We start from the raw sequence: 22678 nt of genomic DNA on the forward strand, positions 1-22678 counted from the left end.
ATGGTGTTCGGCTTTCCCCCAGAGAAGGAGCTACCGAAGACTCCAGGACTGGACTGCCTGCAACATCTTTGGGAGCGCAGAGGACTCTATTTGGGCGTACTGCCCCATCGGGAAGAAGGGGCAGTCGCCCAAACTGGGCAGCCAATGGAGAGGCCCCAAGGAGATCCTGGAGCAAATCTCCAGTGTGGTGTACAGGGTGTGGATGCCAGAGTGGTACCGGACTGTCGTCCTGCATCATTACCACCCGACTCTGTACCAGCCCCTGGGCCACCACCCTTCACCAGGACCAAGGGTGAATACCTCCGCAGGTGAGACAGAGGACAGTGGTGGACTTGGGACCCAGCAGCTGCGGAGAGCTCGGCCCAGTGGGGGTGCGGGGATAGGTAACCCCTCTAGGAAGGGGGTAGTGTAGTGTAATGGAATGAAAACGATTATATTTTTATTTTTCTGTTAAAACTACATTTATAAGAAACACCTGCACTTCTGATGTAGCTGGCACGTAATTTCCGGCTAATCATTTCCTTTTAAGTGTTGGCGCGGACTGTCCTCCAGCAGAAATAAAGACTTGATGCTGGAGGTGAGTCGCATGACACTTGCATTGTTCTAGAAAATGGTCAGTCTATAAATACACACATGCATACACATGATCGCACATGTTTCAACCAGAGTAAATTTATTGATTATATGACAAGTTCAATTGGATGACTCATACTTGTTAAAAAAATAACATTTCGATGCAGGAATGCGAACTAGATTTGGCGCCAATTACTTCCTCAAAAGAAAAGGAAGAAAAAAACTAAATGCAATCATTTGCTAAACGAATTTCCATTGTTTTAGAAAGGAAAACGTGTGCAGTGTGTCACGCCCCGCTCCGTACGATCCCGATGTGTGCCACGCCCCCTTCATTACCTCGTGTGAATCCCCGATCGTGATCACCTGTGTCCTGTTATGTCTGGCTAGTCTTTTGTAATTAGTCCGTGTCTCAGTTAGTGACCCCAGATCCGTCAATGTATTGTCAAGTGCTGTTCCTTGTTTGCTAGTCCTGTTACCCAAATATACCCCGTCTGTCTGTCGTTATGGCTCCACTTGCCTGCTTCCCTGCTCGCCCGCTTGCCAGTGTGACACAGTGTTGACAGACAGTGAACATTTATATGTGTGCAGAACACGAGACACGGACCGCAGAAGCCATTAGAGGTGACTCCGTCACAGTAGCACTAGGGGTACCCATCGGGCAATGTGGCAGCATGCAAGACTGCTGGCAAGTGTAAATACTGTAACTGTGTAGTTAATGTGTATTGTGTTGTTAATGTGTTGTACATTAATGTCATGTGTAGCGTTTAATGTTATGTGTGGTAAATAATGTGTGTATGTGTGTGTAACACGGTGGGCAGTGTGTGTAAACATCTATAATGCTGTTTTGTTTCTCGCATCTGCATTTCTTTGAATTTAATGTATCTTTTTTAGTTCTTTTGAAAAACTAGGGACAGTCAAAGAATATGTTTAAAGCTATTTATCTCAGTAATAAATGTATATTTGCACACAATTCAGTATTATAATATATGCAAATTAACTGGAACACAAGAAAAAAATTAATAAGACTTTCTTATGTTCACCAAATGGTTACTGATATCTTGCTGATATGGCTAGATGAACATCACTTTGGTTCCCTAACCTCTCCTCAGAGGCACCTCAGCCATTCCATGTATTCATTAAATTTCACCACCAGCTCATTAATTCATTCATTTAATTAGTTAACAAAAGTCAATGAGGTATTGATTAGCCATAGGATGTTGATCAAATTAAAAAATACATGGGGGTATTGGACGGTTGCTGCAAATACTAGGGTGACTTTAGGAATTGCAAATAGGAATAACGAAACCAAATTTCCCCCTGGGATAAATAAAGTATTCCGATTGTGATTCTGATTATTTGTGTGTTTTTTTTCCCCAGAGTCCCACTCCCTGCGGTATGTATACAGCGGCACGTCAGGGATACGGAACCTCCCAGAGTTTATGATTGTCGGGCTGGTGGATGGAGAACCCTTTGTTTACTATGACAGTAACATACGCAGAATGACTCCTCGCCAGGACTGGATGGCAAAGTCTGAGGGTCCTGATTACTGGGACAGGAACACCGAAAAATCCAGGATCCATGAGCAGGTGTACAAAGCCAACATTGAAACTGCAAAGCGGCGTTTCAACCAAACCGGAGGTGAGTGCTGCGTGTTTATGACAGTGACCCTGACAGTGTAATATGCTTGTTATAGCTCTAGAGATTTGGCTGAGATTTCTGGGATTGCTGTAGAGCAGGGGTGCCCAATCTTATCCGCAAAGGGCCGGTGTGTATGGGGGTTTTTGCTGCAACTCCCTAATTAGATTGCTACGGTAATTAGAGGACTGATTGGCTGAAGAGTCCTCATACCTAGGTTTGAACAGCTGACCTACAGGATATCCCAAAAACCCGCATACACACCGGCCCTTTGCGGATAAGATTGGGCACCCCTGCTGTAGAGGCTGCTAGGATTGCTTCGCTGTGCAGGAGTGGTGTGGACGCTGTGTGCACTTGTGTTGTGCGCCGGTTGAAGCGGTTGACGGGAATTATCTGGAAGAATATTTCAGTGTTTGTGTGCCAGTACGGTTACGTGGGTGGTTGTTGTTTAATTTTTAACTTTTTTTTTTCTTGGTCTATGTGAGTACTTGTCTGTCCTTGTTAATTGACAGCGCGAGTGTTATCGATAGCTGCAGGCGTTGCGCGAGCGGCGTTTCTGTCTGCGTGCCTTCACATCAAACACCCGCGGGGTAATATTATCAAACGTCGGTAACATTAACTCCGAAAGGACAGTTGCTCCTGAGCTTTGCTCGTTCGCCAGTCGGGGCCGGGAGGACATTTTCCACTTTTTTTCCCCCACTCCTGCAGTAACCTGCTTTGAGAGGGTTTTTTTGTGGTTTTTCGGCCTCCCTAGAGCAACTTCGCTTTAAGTTTAGCTAAACGTGGTTCAGCAGGAAGTTAGTCTTGGGTAAGTAATTGTTAATTTGGTTATTTTAAAAGTTTAATTTAAAGTTTATCGCTGACGCTGCCGGATAATTTATAAAAAAAAATCCGATTTAACGCAAGTGTTAATTTAGTGTTTTAGTGTAGGCTACTCAGCACTTTATTGTTTTAACTATACGTTAATTAGATAAACTAAAAGTTTAAATACGCTATACCAGTGGTTCCCAACCTTTTTTAACTCACGGCCCACACAGCCAAACACATACAGTATGTTTCTGCGGCCCACTGCAAAAGAATTTAAACGATCCCGCTTTTTGTGTCGGGTTAACTAAGTACTCGGAAGCAAGGCTGTTAATTGTCTTTATTGAATAAACTGGTAATTTATTTAATTATATATCAAATTATGATTTATTTGATTTTGACTAGACATTTTTTATTATATTAACAATATTACAATTTCTATTAATAATTGGCGGCCCCCCTGCAATACCGTCGCGGCCCACAGGTTGAAAACCACTGCGCTATACTAATATACTGGGCTGGGAGTAAAGGATGGGGTCATAGTGAGTTAGGTAATTATGGGGCCAGCTCAGTGTTGTTTGCCCTTCTGGGTGCTTGCGTCCAGTCGGACTTCGTCTGCGAGCGATGTAAGTTAGTGGACTCACTCATGGTCCAGGTTCGTCACCTCGAGGAGCAACTGGCTCTCATCCAACATAACAATGAGTTAAAGGAGAAAGTTAACACGCCTTTTAGGGAGACTGTGTGTACGTCACAAGTGGGGAGGGGGGAGAATGATGAACAGGTAGGTCGAGAGAGCTGGGTGCACGGTTGCCAACTCCTCAGCAAGTAAAGTCGCTATTGGTTGTCCCAAAAGTCGCTAGAAGTCGCTAAATGAGGCCATTGCCTAATTTGCATAATGTGCATGTAATTATAATGGACGCTGTAGGAGAGAGGAATAATGTCGTAGGAGAGCCAAAAAGTGGTTAAAAAACACCCTAAATACGTTTAGAACTACAAATGAACTTTCTTCTGTCGATTCTTGTTTTTTTATATCATAATTCCAACCCTCTTCCTATATCCAGGCTTGGGACCGGCAAAAGTGACCCCAAAGAGACACTCTGGCGGAATTACTTATTCTTAAAAACTGTCATACTTGGCAGAGTTTTTGGCAATAAGCCAGGGCAGGATCAGCCAGTGGTGGCTTCGCGCATGCGCAATTCATTTGCAGTCTGGACGCGGAAAGGTGAACATTTCCTGCTCTGACTGCAGCTAGGCGGGGCTGCTGCGTGAGGACTGCCCGCCTGTGAATGCTTTGGGACGGGAGGGGACGGGAGCCCACGGTAGCACCCGCTGCTCAGTGAGGAGAGTAAGAACGATACGTGCTTCCATGTCAGAGTCTCCAAAAGTCTCCAATAACACTAGAAAAAGTCACTAGATTTGTCGCTAGTCGCTTTTTTGAAAACGAGTCGCCAGAGAGGTCTAAAAACTCGCTAAATATAGCGACAAAGTCGCTAAGTTGGCAACACTGGCTGGGTGAACGTAGGTCATAGACGTAGAAAAGGGCGTACACAATTCACAGAGGCGGCATCACCTGAAGTGACGGTGTCTATACGCTTTCAGGTGTTTTCAGCTTTAGAGCCGGAAGAGACTGGAGAGGCAGGTGGGCCCTTGGGCACCAAGGAGGAGGGAGGTTGTGGTAGTAGGCAGGGACGGATTACGGACCGGGCCAGCGGGGCCGCTGCCCAGGGGCCCTTGGGGTGCAGGGGGCCCGTGGGGCCCCTAGCCCAAAACAATTTGCAACGCTTATCAACAATGTATTTTCGTTTGTCTATTTTAGAGGGCCTACATTCTTTGATCCTCTGCCTACAAGGGCCCCTGACCCTAAAGGGCCTCTGATGGAAACATGGAGGGAGGGTGTTTGGCTGCCAAGGGCCCTTGAATTGTGGTGGTGGTGGTGGTGGGGGGGGGGACATTTGGTCGGTGCTTTCAGGGGGCCCCCGGCCCTACTATAGGAACTTTAAAGGGAAATGGGTGCATGCCCTCTTAGGCCCTCCTATTATGGTCCTGGCTTCTGGCTACCAGGGGGTCCTAGGGAGGATGGGGGCTTTGGGGGCTTTTAGAGGGCTCTCTGATTATGAGGGCCCTACTAGGAGGGCCTAGGGAGGAGGGTGTAGTGTACCTTTAGAGGGCCATCTGATTACAAGGGCCCTTACCATGGGGCCCCTGGCTTCTGGGGGGAGGGGAGGGGGGCGTGTTAACAGCCTTACAGAAGGCCCTCTGACTAGGGAGCGGTAGCATGGTGGGATGGAGGCGGTTAACCTGCCCGCTGAGTGGCCCCCAGACCAGTGTAGCAGTGTAAGAGTTTGACCAGTGTAATCACTCCCAGGGCTGTAGTGGAGGCTAAACGCAAGTAAACACGGTTTAAATTTCAGAATTACAGTTTACCCACTTCTCAATTGATCTAAATGCACATCATAGTATAGTTTATGCACAAAATGTGATCACAGAATTCGTAGTTCACCCACCTCTTATTTTACCACTACACCCCTGATCACTCCGTTCTGTAAGGGGATATGGTACACAGGTGGATTCTGGCATGGTTCAGCTGGACACGGTACACATGTAGTGTGATCACTAACCGTGTCCCAACATGGCTCTCACTGTACGTTCACACCAGGAGAGACCAAAGCGAACACGTCGCCAAGGTCGTTGAAGAAGCTACGTTGTTGGATTTGCTTTATTCACTTTGTTCGCTCATTGGAATGTTTGATTTAGCCTGTTACCATGGGGCGTTGGTAAATCTATATATTAGAATTGGTTTTCACCGAACCGCGTCAACTCATTACATAAGGTTAACTGACTTTTAACTTCTCTTTTTCGCTCTGGTCGCCCAATTCGCTTGACTTTCGTCGCTCTGGTCTCTTCTGATGTGAATGTACGTGACATCAATAATGACACTCCATATAATAAATATTTAAATTAATTTGAGAAAGTTGGTGTTAAGTTTTTTTCACATTGGAGAACTTGCAATGCGTAAATCATGGGGGAGACCTATCTTTTCCCATGGTACTAACCAGGCTGCTGAATAGAAATGGGATGATTAGCAAAAGTGCTTTGATTTAGAGCATGAATTGTATGACATTCAAACTGCATGATCAGTTTGCATTGTTGATTAAAACTGGACAAGTTCTAATATTTTCTGACTTCTGTCTGATGGTTATTTCACAGAGATGGGTAACCTGATGCTAACATTAACATGAGGTAATGGCATTAGGCTGTACTGATTATAATTTGAGATCCAACTTACTGTATCAACTTACAGTAAGCCACCTTCTTTTCACTTTTTCCGAGGTAAAAAGCGGCAAAAGTTTTGTCAACATCATTCTGCTTTTACAACACGGTACGCCGCACTAGTTTGGACCCACAAGTGGCATGATGACGTAGCAACTAGCCATCCCAGACAATGCTGGCGTTTTTTTTTTTTTTTGTTTTTTTTTTGGGGGGGGGGGCCCTCGCGAACGTTTTGCCCAGGGGCCCACACAACCCATAATCCGTCCGTGGTAGTAGGGGATTCAATTATCAGAGGTGTAGATAGTTATTTGTGCACCTGTGATAGAGGGTCCCATACGGTGTCTTGCCTGCTTGGTGTCCAGGTAGGGGACATTCCGAATCGTGTGGACAGGCTTTTGGCCCCAGCCGGGGTGGATCCAGCGGTCGTGGTGCATTTTGGCACCAACGACATAGGAAAGGGCAGGAGGGCTGTTGTGCAGGATAAATTTATAGAAGTCGCAGATAAGCTTAGAAGCAAAACATTCCAGTATTCTCTGGAATACTTCCCGTACCACGTGCGAGTCAGGCTAAGTTAGCTGAGATAAGGGGATTAAATGCGTGGCTAAAATGGTGGCGTAGGAAAGAGGGGTTTAGGTTTATGGGGCACTGGAAGACCTTCTGGAACAGGTGGGACCTGTTCAAGCCAGACGGATTGCATCTGAACCATAGGGGAACCAGTGTATTGGGGAGGCGTATGTGTAGAGTAGTTGAGGAATGTTTAAACTAGGGACTGGGGGGGCAGGGAGGTTAGTTACGAATTTATGTGGGGAGAGACGGAAAGCCCAAATAAATATTAAAAGTGGGCACTGTAAAAGGCCTACCATTTGTGGTCTGTATTTAAATGCTAGGAGTATTAGAAACAAAATTAATGATTTAGAGGCTTTAATTTCATCGGACAATTACGACATTATAGGAATAACTGAAACATGGATGAGTGACGATGGTGAAGAATATAATATGGATGGTTATACGTTGTTCCGTATAGACCGGATAGGCAAGAAGGGAGGTGGTGTTGCAGTATACGTAAAAGAGAACTTGCAGGCAAGGGAGCTCACTGATAAAAATAAAAGTACAGAAGCTGTATGGATAAAACTTGATGCTAAAGATTCAAATGGCCTAATTGTCGGGGTTTGTTATAGAGCACCTAATGTAGCTGCAGAGGAATGCAGAATGTTGTATGACCATATCAGGATTATGAGTAATAAAAATGATGTGGTGGTTATGGGTGATTTTAATTTACCTGGGATACAGTGGGACACAGTCTCTGGCTCTTCTGTAAATGAACTTGAGATGGTGGAATTAGTACAGAATTGTTTTTTTACTCAGTTTAATACTCCTACCAGAGGAGAAGCCCTTCTTGATCTTGTTTTCTCTAATAACCAGGATAAGATTGGAAAATTAAGGTTTTAGAACCATTGGACGGTAGTGATCATAACATGGTTACATTCGAGGTTAATTTTAGTGTCCGAAGAGCAAAGTCGAAATTAAAGGTATACAATGTTAGTAAGGCTAGCTTTAATGGTATGAGACTGAAACTAGAAACTGTAAACTGGATTGAGTTAAATAGCAAACAGTTGAAGAGGCATGGGAATTTTTTAAAAGCACATTGTTGCAAGTGCAAGAGGACTTTATACCTGTTTCCAGCAAAACTAAATCTAGGAAACGACAACCAAGGTGGTTTACTAAGGAAATTAAGAATAAAGTCAGGAGGAAAAGGGCTTTGTTCCACAATTGGAAAATAACTAATGATTTCAAAATTAAGCAGGAGTATGTAAGTCTACAGGCAGAGTTGAAAAATGACATTAGGCTATCAAAGAGGGATGTAGAAAGAAAAATTGCATTGGAGGCTAAGGATGACAAACGTTTCTTCCAATATTTTAACTCCAAAAAAGCTCAAAGCTGAAATCACTAATTTGCAGGATAGTAAGGGCCTTATAATTGAAAATGAAATTGATATAGTAAATGAGTTTAATGATTATTTTTCACGGGTGTTCACAATAGAGAACACAAGTAACTTACCACCAATTAATACGAATACAGCATCGTCTATGACCAATATATGTATAACTGAGGTTGATGTGATACTAAGCCTAGCTAAACTCAAAATAAATAAATCGCAGGGCCCTGATGGCATCTTACCTATAGTTTTAAAAGAGATTAGGGATATTATTAGCCAACCTTTAACTCTAAAATTCCAGAAATCGTTATCTGCGGGTGTGGTACCTTCAGATTGGAAGCATGCTAATATAATACCCATATTCAAAAAAGGGGATAGAAGTAATCCAGCATACTATAGGTCAATCAGTTTAACTAGCATTACTGGAAAAATAATGGAAGCTATAATTCAAGTGAAAATGGTAGATTACCTTGATGCAAATAACATTCTGAGGGATAGCCAACATGGATTTAGGAGAGGTAGATCCTGTTTAACGAATCTACTTGAGTTCTTTGAGGAAGCTAAGTGAAATTGATCACAAAAAGGCCCACGATGTGATCTACTCAGATTTCCAGAAGGCCTTTGATGTTGTCCCCCACAAACGGCTCTTGCTAAAGCTCAAAGCTGCAGGGATTTTAGGAACTGTGGCAGCTTGGATTGAAAACTGGTTAACTGACAGGAAGCAGCGAGTAGTTATTAGAGGCACAAAGTCACAGTGGGCCTGCGTTCATAGTGGGGTACCACAGGGTTCAATTTTAGGACCACTGTTGTTCCTAATTTACATGAATACAAGATACACCAACACATACAGTAAACTGGTTAAATTTGCAGACGACACCAAGGTGGGTGGTGTAGCAGATACTGATCTAGCAGCAGAGAGGTTACAATGGGATCTGGATTTAATTAGTGACTAGGCTGATACTTGGTAGATGAAATTTAACACGGATAAATGTAAGGTAATCCATGCAGGGAGCAGAAATATAAAATACAGATATTTTATGGGTTCCACTGAAATAAAGGTAGCTGATTACGAGAAGGATCTCGGTGTGTATGTTGATGCTTCCATGTCCCACTCTCGCCAGTGTAGGGAAGCAATACAAAAGGCCAATAGAATGTTGGGTTATACAGTATCTCTAGGTGTGTGGAGTTTAAGTCAGGGGAGGTGATGTTACATTTATATAATTCCTTGGTAAGACCCCACCTAGAATATTGTGTGCAGGTTTGGTTACCATACCTTAAAAAGGACATTGCTGCCTTAGAAAAGGTGCAACAGAGGGCTATGAGAATGATTCCTGGTCTTAGAGGACTGTCTTATGAGGAGAGGTTAGCTGAGCTTAATCTGTTTAGCCTAGAGCAAAGGAGACTAAGATGGGACATGATCCAGGTTTATAAGATTCTAACAGGTCTGGATGCTGTTAAGCCAAATGGCTATTTCAATATTAGTTTAAATACTGGAACTCGTGGCCATAAGTGGAAATTAGCGGGAGAATATTTTAAAACAAATTTGAGGAAGCACTTCTTTACACAGCGTGTAGTTAGAGTATGGAATAGTCTTCCTGCTAGTGTAACAGAAGCTAAAACCCTGGGTTCCTTTACATCAGAACTAGATAAGATTTTAACAACTCTGAGCTATTAGTTATGTTCTCCCCAAATGAGCTTGATGGGCCAAATGGCCCCCTCTCGTTTGTAAATTTCTTATGTAATCTAATGGCTGTGCTCACGCTGAATATTTTAAAGCAGCACAGAGCGCAACACACACTGTTATAGGGCGACTCAGCACATTTTGTACATTTGCAGGCTGCGTTTATTTGGCTGATGCCATTTAAGTCATTTAACATGAGAGCACCTTAACTCATGATGGAAAGTAAAAATAAAATGATCCAAAAATAAAAACTCAGAAGAAATTTGTTTTATCATTACTGTTTGTTTTTTTTTTCCACAAAATGTTTTCAGATGTTGAGGCATGTGGCTGTTTTACTGCAGAATGTTTTCTGCTGTTTACTTTCTGAACATAATCAGTCGTGACATTTGGAAAGCAGTACAAATTTCCCGGTGTATAAATAAAACTGCTGCAACTGGGCCATAAAAAGCAGTGTTTACTGTAATTTAATTAAGGTCAATAAGTCTTATTTTCATAATAAGCATGTGAACTGTGGCAGCAGCGATTATAATTGATGCATGCTGCAGTTTTGGAACTAGAACTGGCTTAGAGGCGGACAGGCTCATTTGGGAGCCTGGGCCGCTCATTCACAAGCTTATAGCAATGCAACGCTAATCACACCTCGACCAATCAAATACAATGTATGGATGGTCCCTGGAACTTGATCTCTTCTTGTTGAGCTACAGGAGCACTCAATGGATGCATCCCTTCCCTCTACTATTCGTCTTTCTTAGATCAGTTGTGTTTATTATTTAAAAATACAAAACAATATAATAGTGATAATCAACAATCATAAGCTTTTTGTGGTGTGTGTATGTGTGCTGTGATGATGATTTTTACTCCTTTCCAGCTCGTATGTGAATTTAATGTCACACAGTTAAAAAAGCCTGAAAGCTGCAGTGTACATGCAGGATGCTGAGAGTGAGGAGCTGCTGACAGGCCTGTTTGAAATGCTGTGAAAATGACGCCCAGAGGATGAAACCGTATCAAACCTGCCTGCTAATTCTCTCCTCTTTCTGTTCAGGTATCCACACAGTTCAGATGATGCTTGGCTGTGACTGGGATGATGAAACTGGGGCCACAGGTGCTCTTGAACAATTTGGCTATGATGGGAGTGACTTCATTGCATTAGACTTCAAGACCATGACTTATGTGGCTCCAGTTATGCAGGCAGTTCCCACTAAACAGAAGTGGGACAGTGGCAATACTAGGAAAGATAGATATAAAAGTTACTTTACCCAGCAGTGCATTGAGTCACTGAAGAAGTATGTGAGCTATGGGAAGAGCACACTGGAGAGGACAGGTACAGTACAGCAGGCTGTAGGAGGGGATGGGGTGTGGACATCCTGGGCTGGGGTGAAGAGAGTGATGAGTGATGTTGATGTCAGTTTTGTTTTTATGATCTTTTTATGACAGCTGTCACTGTCCTGATGCAGGCTTATAGCTACAATGTGTAGAATATTAATCACATTATGTATTTACAGGAGAGATTGCTGGTGATGAAGTGTAGCGTTTTATTTATGGATGTTTTTGTCTTTCTCCCCAAGTCCGCCCTGAGGTGTCTCTGCTGCAGAAGGACCCCTCCTCTCCTGTCATCTGCCACACAACCGGCTTCTTCCCCAAAAGGATCATGGTGACCTGGAGGAATGATGGAGAGGACATGCACAGTGATGTGGAGGTGGGGGAGACCCTGCCAAACGGGGACGGAACTTTCCAGATCTCATCGAAACTCACGGTGAAGCCTGAGGACTGGAAGATGAACAGCTACAGCTGTGTCGTGCAGCACAAGAGCCTCCAGGATGACATTGCTGTGCTGCTGCAGGAGAAGAACATAAGGACCAATCAGGGTAAGAGGAGCAGTGACACAGTAATGAGAGAGAGCAGCTAATGGGCGTCACTGTCAGGGGTGAACATGGTGCTTTAACCTTATTTTAGGAGGCCTTCCCTGGGGCATCATCATCATCGTCGGCTGTGTGGCTGCTGCTCTGGCTCTCGTTGCTGTTGTCGTTGGGGTCGTGTTGTGGAGGAGGAGCAGGACAGGTAACAGAAAAGCCGACAGACAGAGAGAACAATGGCGTCCAGACAGAAACACAAGTGACGTTTGAAAGCATGTAACTGCACACAGTCATTATACTGGTGCCTCTGACACCCAAATGATGCACAGAGTCTGAGTGCCTGTGTCTGACTCTGTTTCCCTCTGTGTTTCAGGCTATGGGAACGCCGGCAGTGAGTATTGTTACCCTGTATCGCTGTTGCCACAACTATATACTAGTGTTGTAGTCAAGACCACCTAAACCGAGACCAAGACATTGCCGAGACCGGAGGGTATCAAGACCAAGACACTGCCGAGACTTCAGGGTACCAAGACCAAGTCCAAGACCAAGACCAAGACCAAGACACACTAAGGCGAGACCAAGACCAAGACTGGTCAAGACCAAGACCGAAAACAGACTAGGGCTAAAATGGACATCACATTACTCAGATCAACTGTAGAGAAAAAAGGCATTGCTGTAAAGTGTCATTACTCGTTAAATCAAATTCATGTTATCTTTTGAATTATATTGTCCATATGTCCATATGTCTCTCATTTAAAATCTCCCAGATTTGTCAGTTACGAGGCCTGATGGAAAATAATATTCTTAGCAATCCTCTCCTATAACCATTTTATCAGACGTAGTCAAGGGAAAGAGATGGGATGTACCAGAAAGATGTTCATATTAAGTCTCTTATACCAGGGAGAGAGGCCTCGGGTAAGCTATGAATACGGCTATGTAATGATCCTCTGCTTTGAATTGAAGAGAATGCTATTAGTGCTGAGCGATAAAACGATCTCAGTTTTTTTATCGATAAAAAATAAGGACGATCACGTTGATTCACACAGACTATAAAACTTGGTCAACCAAATTTTCTCCGTTTTAGAGAATGTGCCGAGACAGACAACTCGATGGCTTATCGAGCAGAGGTTTACTGAACGCCAGCACAACAGCCAATCACCGACGACGTTGTAATTTTGCCCATCCTCCCTTAAAGAAGCAATGGGTGCGTCCGACTTGGGCTTAGGTCTATCTGCAGCTGACGCAACATGGAGCGTGATCTGCCGGCGGCTGCAGGGGTGGAGTATAAACTGACTGCAGCCAAGTCAGACAACTTCTACTCCTCGTAGTCTGTGAGACCTGACTGCAATGGCAGCACTTCCAGAAGGGTGTAGACAAATCTATACAAATATCACCTGCATGCCTTCTTTACAGATTGGACGATTAAACAAATAAAGCAGCACAACATTACAGTAACTAACAATAAATAAACCACTAACTTACTTGTACTGTTAGAGCATTTATGTAATTTATTTAAACTTTATTTTACCAGGTAAAGGAACTGAAACCAGTTCTCACTGCTTTATGTGCTTTTCGGGAGAAATGGCAGGTAGCGCATTGGAACTTCCTGGGATACAAACGTTATGCGTGTGACTAAAATCTTCAGCCAATAAGGGCAAAGTTGTGTCGTCATGGAAGCGGTTCCAGTTTGTGCTGCACGGTCTGTCTCAAGTCGTCTTACCATTCAAATGACCATTTGAATGTCTCAACAGAAATCGAGACTCATCAGACCAGGCAACATTTTTCCAGTCTTCAACTGTCCAGTTTTGGTGAGCTCGTGCAAATTGTAGCCTCTTTTTCCTATTTGTAGTGGAGATGAGTGGTACCCGGTGGGGTCTTCTGCTGTTGTAGCCCATCCGCCTCAAGGTTGTGCGTGTTGTGGCTTCACAAATGCTTTGCTGCATACCTCGGTTGTAACGAGTGGTTATTTCAGTCAAAGTTGCTCTTCTATCAGCTTGAATCAGTCGGCCCATTCTCCTCTGACCTCTAGCATCAACAGTGCATTTTCGCCCACAGGACTGCCGCATACTGGACGTTTTTCCCTTTGCACACCATTCTTTGTAAACCCTAGAAATTGTTGTGCGTGAAAATCCCAGTAACTGAGCAGATTGTGAAATACTCAGACCGGCCCGTCTGGCACCAACAACCATGCCACGCTCAAAATTGCTTAAATCACCTTTCTTTCCCATTCTGACATTCAGTTTGGAGTTCAGGAGATTGTCTTGACCAGGACCACACCCCTAAATGCATTGAAGCAACTGCCATGTGATTGGTTGATTAGATAATTGCATTCATGAGAAATTGAACAAGTGTTCCTAATAATCCTTTAGATGAGTGTAAATACATACATAAATATCTCAATAAATAAAATAATTACATCGTCCAAAGCTTTTCAAAGTATTTTCTATATCTGCTAGGCTGAATAATGGATCACAAAGGATTAGCAAATCACAAGCTCAGTCCCGCCCCCCTCAAAGTGATTGACAGAGTGCACCATTATTCTGAAAAGAAGCACTATGAAATAAAAAGCTGGTTTGGAAAAACGTCATTCAGAAATACATCATTGTGAAAAGTCTAACTTTATTGTGAAATATAATTTAAATTATGTAAGTAATCACTTTTGCATTATATTATGAAATGTAATTCCATTTATTGAATTATTGTTAAATAAAATGACATTTAATTATTGAAATATTTATTTCCATATTTATTTGTTTATTTGAGTATTCTGGTGTTCCATACATTTTATCCTTCTCAACGACCACCTTGTCCAGCTAATGACCCATATGATATGTTTGCATATACATTTACCAATCGTCACATCCTTCAATCGCAGTGTTGCAAATGATGTCTTCCCATTCAGCCCCTTCCAATTCATGTTTCTAGCAAGGCTATTGGAAATTGTTCTCCCCATTAGCCGCCAGACTGCATCCTTTATGTCACACCCTCCAATCAGACTTAAGTGATTAATCTACGAGAAACACAAAAAAATTAAATCACAAATTACAAAACTTTACGGCTGATGGAACAGGACACGTTCACTTTGCATATTTTAAAAAAAGTTATTCATGAAGTCCAAAAGTGGCTGTTAAACTTTAAAATAGTGACCACAGAAAGGTACTCCCCGCTTAAGATATATAAAAACTTACCAATTTCTCTTTGAATTCTCCATTATCAAGTTGTACTTCTACATTTTGTAGTGCTTGTTAATCACGCACCGGCAGAAGCCCTTCTTCAATTTGACAATCCTGGGTGTTTTGCCGTGCTTGAAGAAGACGCAAAATAAATGTCTGTTGCTCAAGAATCATTTCTTGCTTTGTTAGAACTTCCCGAATTAGTGCTGAAACACATAGAGAGACATTTGCAATGTTATAGTAAGTTTGATCAATAGCAAGATTTTATCAGATGTTGACAATGACAATTATTTTTCCAGTAGTCAGTAGCCATACCAGGTGATATTTGCCAGTGTCAGCTGGCTGCTAATGTACACCCTGTGATGTGATATTTAGTCAATCATAAACCCTACTCTTTACTTTATAAAGAAAGTAACATTAAATGTCCCGACCAAGTTTTGAAGGTATTCTCATGTATCTGAATTCTTTGCAAAGATACAGACAGCAACCGGTAACAGAGTCAACAGGGTGCTAACAAATGAAATATTTACCGACACATGAAATCCACATTGGAAACACAAGAAATGAATGAACAATCAGCATGTATACTGTGCATGTATAAATGGAGTTGTGCAAAGGAAAGTAGTATTTGAGTAATTGACTATTTAGCTGGTTGTGTGTATGCATGTTGAAAATAACATTTTTAGTTTTTTCATAGAAGTCACCGATTTTTATAAAATAGAGTTTTCCCTTATGGGGACCAGGAAACCGGTCCCCATAAGGGGAAAAAAGAAGGATATTTATCACGTTATGGGGACATTATGTCCCCATAAGTATAGGTAAACCCGCTCGCACAGACACACACACACACACAGACACACACACACACACACACAGACACACAGAATAAATTCACCCGGAGGTGTGAAAACTATTTCCATTGAACAAAATTTATAAATAAATTATTAAATTACACATTTATGGAACTTGCCTTCAGATGAAGTTTGATTGCTCCGAACTCTAGGTGGCTGTTGTAAAATTTGTTGCTGGGTAAATGAATTAGCACTACCTTGAGGAAATTGGGGTACTAGAGGGAAGAGGAAAAAAGACCAGAAGACATTTTTAACGTAATTTATTTTTGATTCATCTGCAACAGTGAACTGCATCCAAGGTCAACTGCATTGCTAATGTTTAATTATTAGAAAGCTGCTACATTCAATTATTGTAGAAGACCGATTGATTAGCTTATATAACAATGCTTGCAATCCAATCAATGTACCTCAACCTCAGAAACCCAATATACAATTTGCCATCAATGACAACCATGATGTAAATGTTACTAAAACATAATTATTTCAGGTACCACAGCAACTCTCAAACACGTTTACCACGTCCACAACACAAATTTTGTGATTTCTATACTTTCAGAATTAAATCCAGCACTTAGAAAAGTGTGTACTGCAGAGAATACCCATTAGTGTTATATTTATACTCAGAACAAGGTTCAGGAATGAGTACCAAAGCAGTGTAGAAATGGCAACCAATGTAGAAATACTAATATATTTTTACTGACAATGCCCACCCTTAAAAAACTTTCATTTCTAATAGGAAATTGCTCACGTGTTACTTGCCTTCAGCAGGAGTCCATTGCAGCTGTGATGGTGGTGTCCAAGGTTTTGCATGGTCTTGGTGAAACTGATTGACTAAAGGCAAAAACAATGGCCCTGTTACACAGCGTTAGTGATGACAAATGAAAAGGTAACGTCACAGCACAATAAATGCTCTTTCTAATGTAACACTGGCTAATTATGCTATTCTATACATCAAATTTTAGTTTGCAGATAACACTAATCATTTTGAGAAGTAACACTCATGAATGATGAAATTGCTCATATATGAATATTACCTTCAGATGGTATCCAGGACTTCTGAACTTTTGAAGGCTCTGGATGAGGTGGTGGTGGGGAAAACAAGTCTGCAGAAAAACAAAGCACAAGGGGGAATGACAATTCCATAACTTAAGTGACATAATGAACTGGTGGAAATTCTTCAATGCATACTTCTGGATAATCAAAAAAATCTGCTTAAGAAAATAAACAGAAAAGCAGGGGGAAATGCATCTACATATGGGAAGTGCCGAGCCATACAGAGTCTTGTACTGGTCACTAAACTCCTGTTACTGACTTTTGTTTAGGTCATGCTCTCCACGTAGGGCATCAATAGGTTGCCACATCATTTCCAGAGGGAGAGGTGGATTCTTCAGCCAGGGAAAAGTACTGCGACTTCCAGTATTAGCATTTTGCAAGGGTGTTAAAATTTTAACTTGGCTGATTGGTGGGGCCTCCGGTAAACGTCTGTCGCTCTGCTGCAGTCCTGCTTCTTCTTCACTCTCACTTGAAGCACCATTAGCGGCATCTAGAAGTCTGCTACTTGGCCTTAAGAAAAAAAAAAAAACATTTTGAACATCAACATTATAAAACATTTGAAATAAACCATTTTTTCTTGAAGCAATTAAAAAATTAAGAAACATAAATAGACGTATACATACATTTTTCGCCTTTTCTTTTTCCCAGGCTCTTCAGCTTCTGACTGGAGGTCTGAACACTGTTCAGCTTCCCGTAATTTCTGTCTCCCTTCCTCATAACTCTGTTATAAACATCACTCTGACTTCCCACTGTATCCAGCTGTGGTCTGGAGTCACCTGATGCTTAATTGCTGAATCCAACTGCTTTCCTTTATAGGGGCCCAGTGGCAGACACCATCTCTCACCCACACACCAGGGACCAATTCTACCTCATTTGTCTCCTTAAACTTCACGATTTTGAACATAGCTGTTGATAATAAACAAAATATACTCAGTGACAGAAAAAGTTAAGCACCCAGACGAAGTGGTGGAAATGAATCTGGATGTAGTTAAAGGTCATGTGATTGTGTTGCAATGATTATAATATCAGATCACACAGACATCAGAACACTGCTGGTCCCGTGTACCAAATTACATCCAAATCGGACCATTACTTCTGGGTACTTTTTTTCACTGAGTGTACAATAAATAAAACACAAAAGCTTCCCTTGTAGCCTAACAGCAAATATCAATGCACTACAAATCTTAACAAACCAGCATCAACTCTACATAATTTGGAGTGTCTTCAAATTACAACCCCCAAATTTTAGTTTGTCATGAACTACACACATTCATATGGATGTCTTGTAGATGGAACCTTAGTTGTTGCCAGAATTCCACCTGCTCAAATGCAGGAGGGGCACTGCAACAAATTTGCCTTTGTATGGCAATCTGACATATTTATCTACATTAAATTCAGTTGTTTTGAGAGTCAATGATAGATTGTCTACTACATAGATCCCAAGTTCACACGAATTTATAGGATACTCATAAAATGATTTCTTCTCCTGATATTCCTTAAAGACAACATAAACTTCGCCTTGTGACTGCAGAATGTTCACAACCAAGGCAATGCAATTATCAATCTTAACAAAGTTATCTCCGTGTTTAGACACATTTAATGTTGTATTATCTAGGGCTACTTCTATAAAACTGACGAACTTGGTGAAACTGAATTCCGATCTGAGCATCACATTCAAGTCGCATGGCCGCGAATCGGATACGTATCCGATTTAGTACCACATATGAAAGTGGCACAAATCCGATTTGAAAAGATCAGATTTGCGTGTCCACACAGCCCTGAAAAGATCAGATCTGTGTCACATTAAGGCAAAAAATCCGATTTTTAGTCACTTCAGCATGGCAGTGTGAACGTAGCCTTAGAAATAAATGCTTTCCACTGATCAGGAACCCCTTGCTTACCTCCTGAAGTTCATGAGCAAGGTCACATCGATACAATGGTATTAACGGGAAGCACAAAGGCACTGGATTTAAAATAACCTATAAAGAATGGGAAGTCTGATACATATTTCACCTAGGCAGATGCCGAGGCATGTATAAAACTGATTGCCAACCGTTCAGAAAAGAGCAAATGTAGCAAAACTAGATTCGTTGACAACAGAAGCAAACAGAGAACGGCGCTCAGCCGACGCCGGCCCACATGAACAGAGTCGTGGGTCAGCCAGAATCGGCTGCCGGGCTCGGCACTGTGTCTCTACCGCATCGACAGTAAGTTGACAGTGCCGACACTGAGCCAGAATCGGCCCGACTATGCATGCTATCTGGGTCCAGTTTGTGCAGCTGGGTAATGCATTGCGTCAGGATCAGAATGCGTTGCTTTAAGCCAGCGCTGTAAGCAAGTCGAATGCACCCAATGACAAAATTACATTATATATATATCTGGAATGTTTTTTCCTTTTGGATATCTGAAATTAAAATTATGACTAGTAACAATTGGATTGTAGATATCTGAAATGGGAGTTTTTCCCAGTAAGAATTGAATTGCAGATATCCAGAATGATTATTCTGGATATCTGAAATATAACTGTGGATATTTGAAATTGAAAGCCCAATAGACATGAATGGCAAAAGTAATGTAATTTCTCCTAGGAAGAATGACGTTGTGGATATCTGAAATGACAATTGTGGATAGGAAGAATGTCATTGTGGATATCTGAAATGCTCTTTTTGACTAGGAAGAATTGAATTACGGATATCTGCAATACATATCCAGTCTAGCCATTAAATGTCAAAATGGCCACTTATACTTTTGTAAAGATTTAAAGATATCTTAAATATAATTGTGACTAGGAAAATAAAGTTTTAGATATCTTGAAATACATTTTCTACTAATAAGAATGCAATTGTGGATATCCGTAATTGCCATTCTGACTAGCAGGAATATAATTTTGACTAGGAGAAATGATATTATGTATATCTAAAATGTAATTACGGATAGGAGTGTGACTTGATTAAATGTTAAAACGGCTTGCCATACGCACATACTTAAGTCGTCTTTGCATTTCAAGGTGGCAGGAATTCTGCTCCATAGTACAGTGATAACAATGACCTCTATAGAAAATGTATCACCTAATACCCTAATAATTTATGCATGCATGAAATCTTTGGGTTACTTGACGTAATCCCTGGTTCTTTGATAACAGAGTGAGGTGTTTCACTATGGGAATCGCTTTGGGCGTGACCAAGTACGGAAGCTCCAATGACACCAAGTCCGTCTGTGATGGACAGGTCGACCTGCGACCAGGCTCCGCCCCTGCCCTATTAATGCGGTCGACCTCCCTGACGGCTCATTCTAAAAGGATTTCTTCCCGTACCTGCGCAAGACGGGAAGTGATGGTGAAACACCTCACTCTGTTATCAAAGAACCAGGGATTACGTCAAATAACCCAAAGTTCTTTTTCTAACTTCGCTCGGTGTTTCACTATGGGAGATATGGACCGCTCCCGGATTGCACCGCAATATCCCCAGACTGCAAACTATAAAGACACGCAGAAAACTGATTTCTCAGATTGGTTCTGCAGCGTTAGCCTGTCCTGAGACATCCAGCCTGTAAAAACGCACAAACGGGTGCGGTGTAGCCCAGCTTGCTGTATGACAAATATCCTGGACTGACACCCCTTTGAACAAGGCCCAAGATGTGGCCATGCTTCTGGTAGAATGGGCCCTCAAGCCCTCGGGAGGCTGAGAGCCCCTGCATGTATAAGCTAAAGAAATAGCCTGTACAATCCAGTGAGAGAGCCTCTGACGGGACAGCGGCTTGCCCCTCCGGGGGGGAGCCCAGGACACAAACAACTGATCGTGCTTCCTGAAGCCTGCTGTCCTGTTTATATTACACATGTAGGGCCCGAACTGGACACAATGTGTTTAGCTTCTGTTGCTCAGCAGAGGAAAAAGGAGGGGGGTGGAAGGCTGTCAGCTCCACCGTAGAGCACCTGTAGGTCGAGTCCCAACCTTAGGCACAAAAGCAGGATTAGGACGCAGGCACACTTTGGTAAGTCTCGGACCAAACTGCAAACAAGAAGAGCGGACAGACAGGGCCTGCAAATCGCTCACTCGCTTTGCTGTAGTCAGAGCTAAAAGCAGCGCTGTCTTAAGAGAGAGACATTTCAACCCCACCCCGTCCAAAGGCTCAAAAGGGTGATGAGACATGGCACCCAGAACCAGAGACAGATCCCACAATGGGACTGACGGCTTGGAAACCGGGCGTTTCCGGCGGGCACCCTTCATCAGGGGGTGCTGTCCAGCCGACTTTTCACCAAAGCCCACATGACAAGCTGAAATCGCAGCCAGATACACTTTAATTGTGGAGAAGGCTTTTCCTTTTTCCAACAAATCCTGCAGAAAACAGAGGATTTCCACCACTGAACACTGAAAAGGAATCGTCGGCCTCAGCCCACACCAATCCTCAAATACTCGACATTTCCTGCTGTAAAGCGAGCGAGTGGAAAAAGCCCTGGCACTCTGTATAGTGTCGATGACCAGTGGGGGCAGCCCCGCAACGTTCAGGTTCCACCGCTCACGGGCCAAGCCCAAAGAGCTATGTTGTCCGGGTGGGGATGGTAGATTTCCCCTCTCGCCTGTGACAGGAAATCCCGGCGTGGTGGGAGGGGCCACGGCTGACCCTTCAGCAGTTGAACTATCTCTGCCACCCAGTGTCTGGATGGCCAGTGTGGTCAGGGTCTGTCAAAATCAATGACAGACCCTGCTCCCTTACCCTGGCTAATGTGGAGGAAATTAGACTCAGGGGAGGGAATGCAAAGAGAAGGATATTTGGCCATGGGCCACTCTCCATGGAGGGAGATTCCTCTGGACAGCAGGTCTGCCCCCCTGTTCAGGACACCCGGCACATGTGTCGCACGGAGAGACAAGAGCCGGGTGCTGCACCACACGATCAGCTTCCTGGCTAATTGGTGCAGCCGGAGAGAGCGAGTGCCACCCTGACGATGATGTAGGCCACCACTGTTGAATTGTCTGATTTCACCAGAACATGCTGACCCTGGAGAAAACCTAGGAAGTGTTTGAGTGCTAGAAACACTACAAGCAGTTCCAAATAGTTTATGTGCTGTGTGCCTATCTGGGGGGGCCACACGCCATTCACAGCCCTGCCCATCAAGGTTGCACCCCACCCTGACTGGGACGCATCTGTCGTCAGTATAACTCTCGAGGACACCCCCCCTAAAGGGATGCCCGACTCGAGAGCCCCCCTGGTACACCACTGGCAAAGCGCCTTCACACACGCCAAAGTCACCCTCACCGGCCGGCTGAGATGATGGCGAGGGCAAAGACCTAATTGCGCCACCCAGCGCTGAAAGTCCCTCATCATGAGGAGACCTAGGTGCACCACAGATATCACTGACGCCATTAGCCCCAGCAGACGCAGGCAGAGTCTGTACGAAACCACTTTCCCTAACTGAAAGTGGCCGAGACATTGCATAAAAGACACTATCCTCCTCTCCGCTAACGTAACGAGAAGGAGTCTATTCGGAGGCCCAAATATTCCGTGAACTGCGAGGGGGTCAGACGGCTCTTTTCCATATTGATCCTGAAACCCAGATCCCTGAAATGAGTGACAACTATTTCGGAATCTGTGATCGCTTGCTCCTTTGAACGGGAGCATATTAAATAGTCGTCTATGCAGGACAATATCCTGACGCCGTTGTTTCTCAGTGGCACCAGAGCCGCCTCCACACACTTGCTGAACACCCTCGGAGCTAGCGACGATCCGAATGGGATCGACTGATACTCGTAGGCTGTGCCTCAGTATGTGAACCTGAGGAACTTCCTGTGTGCGGGATAAATATCTATGTGAAAATAGGCATCTGACAGATCGATCATCACGAACCAATCGCC

At 43.2% G+C, this 22678-nt stretch overlaps 2 protein-coding genes across 2 annotated transcripts in view; one reads left to right on the forward strand and one right to left on the reverse strand.

Annotated features, from left to right (window-relative positions):
* Positions 1-13737, forward strand: part of LOC140581934 (uncharacterized) — a 42214-nt gene extending 28477 nt beyond the window's left edge. Inside the window, exons 6-10 of the mRNA XM_072705821.1 lie at positions 1951-2211; positions 10942-11220; positions 11465-11764; positions 11853-11957; positions 12126-13737. Coding sequence (XP_072561922.1) covers positions 1951-2211; positions 10942-11220; positions 11465-11764; positions 11853-11957; positions 12126-12211 — 1031 coding nt within the window. The 3' untranslated portion in view covers positions 12212-13737. The remainder of the gene's footprint in view (positions 1-1950; positions 2212-10941; positions 11221-11464; positions 11765-11852; positions 11958-12125) is intronic.
* The window catches only part of LOC111837240 (class I histocompatibility antigen, F10 alpha chain-like), a 105744-nt gene that overhangs the window by 30147 nt on the left and 52919 nt on the right, over positions 1-22678 (reverse strand). The gene's annotated exons all lie outside the window — the stretch shown is intronic.

This window comes from Paramormyrops kingsleyae, chromosome 23, assembly GCF_048594095.1.
Source record: "Paramormyrops kingsleyae isolate MSU_618 chromosome 23, PKINGS_0.4, whole genome shotgun sequence".
Lineage (NCBI taxonomy): Eukaryota > Metazoa > Chordata > Actinopteri > Osteoglossiformes > Mormyridae > Paramormyrops > Paramormyrops kingsleyae.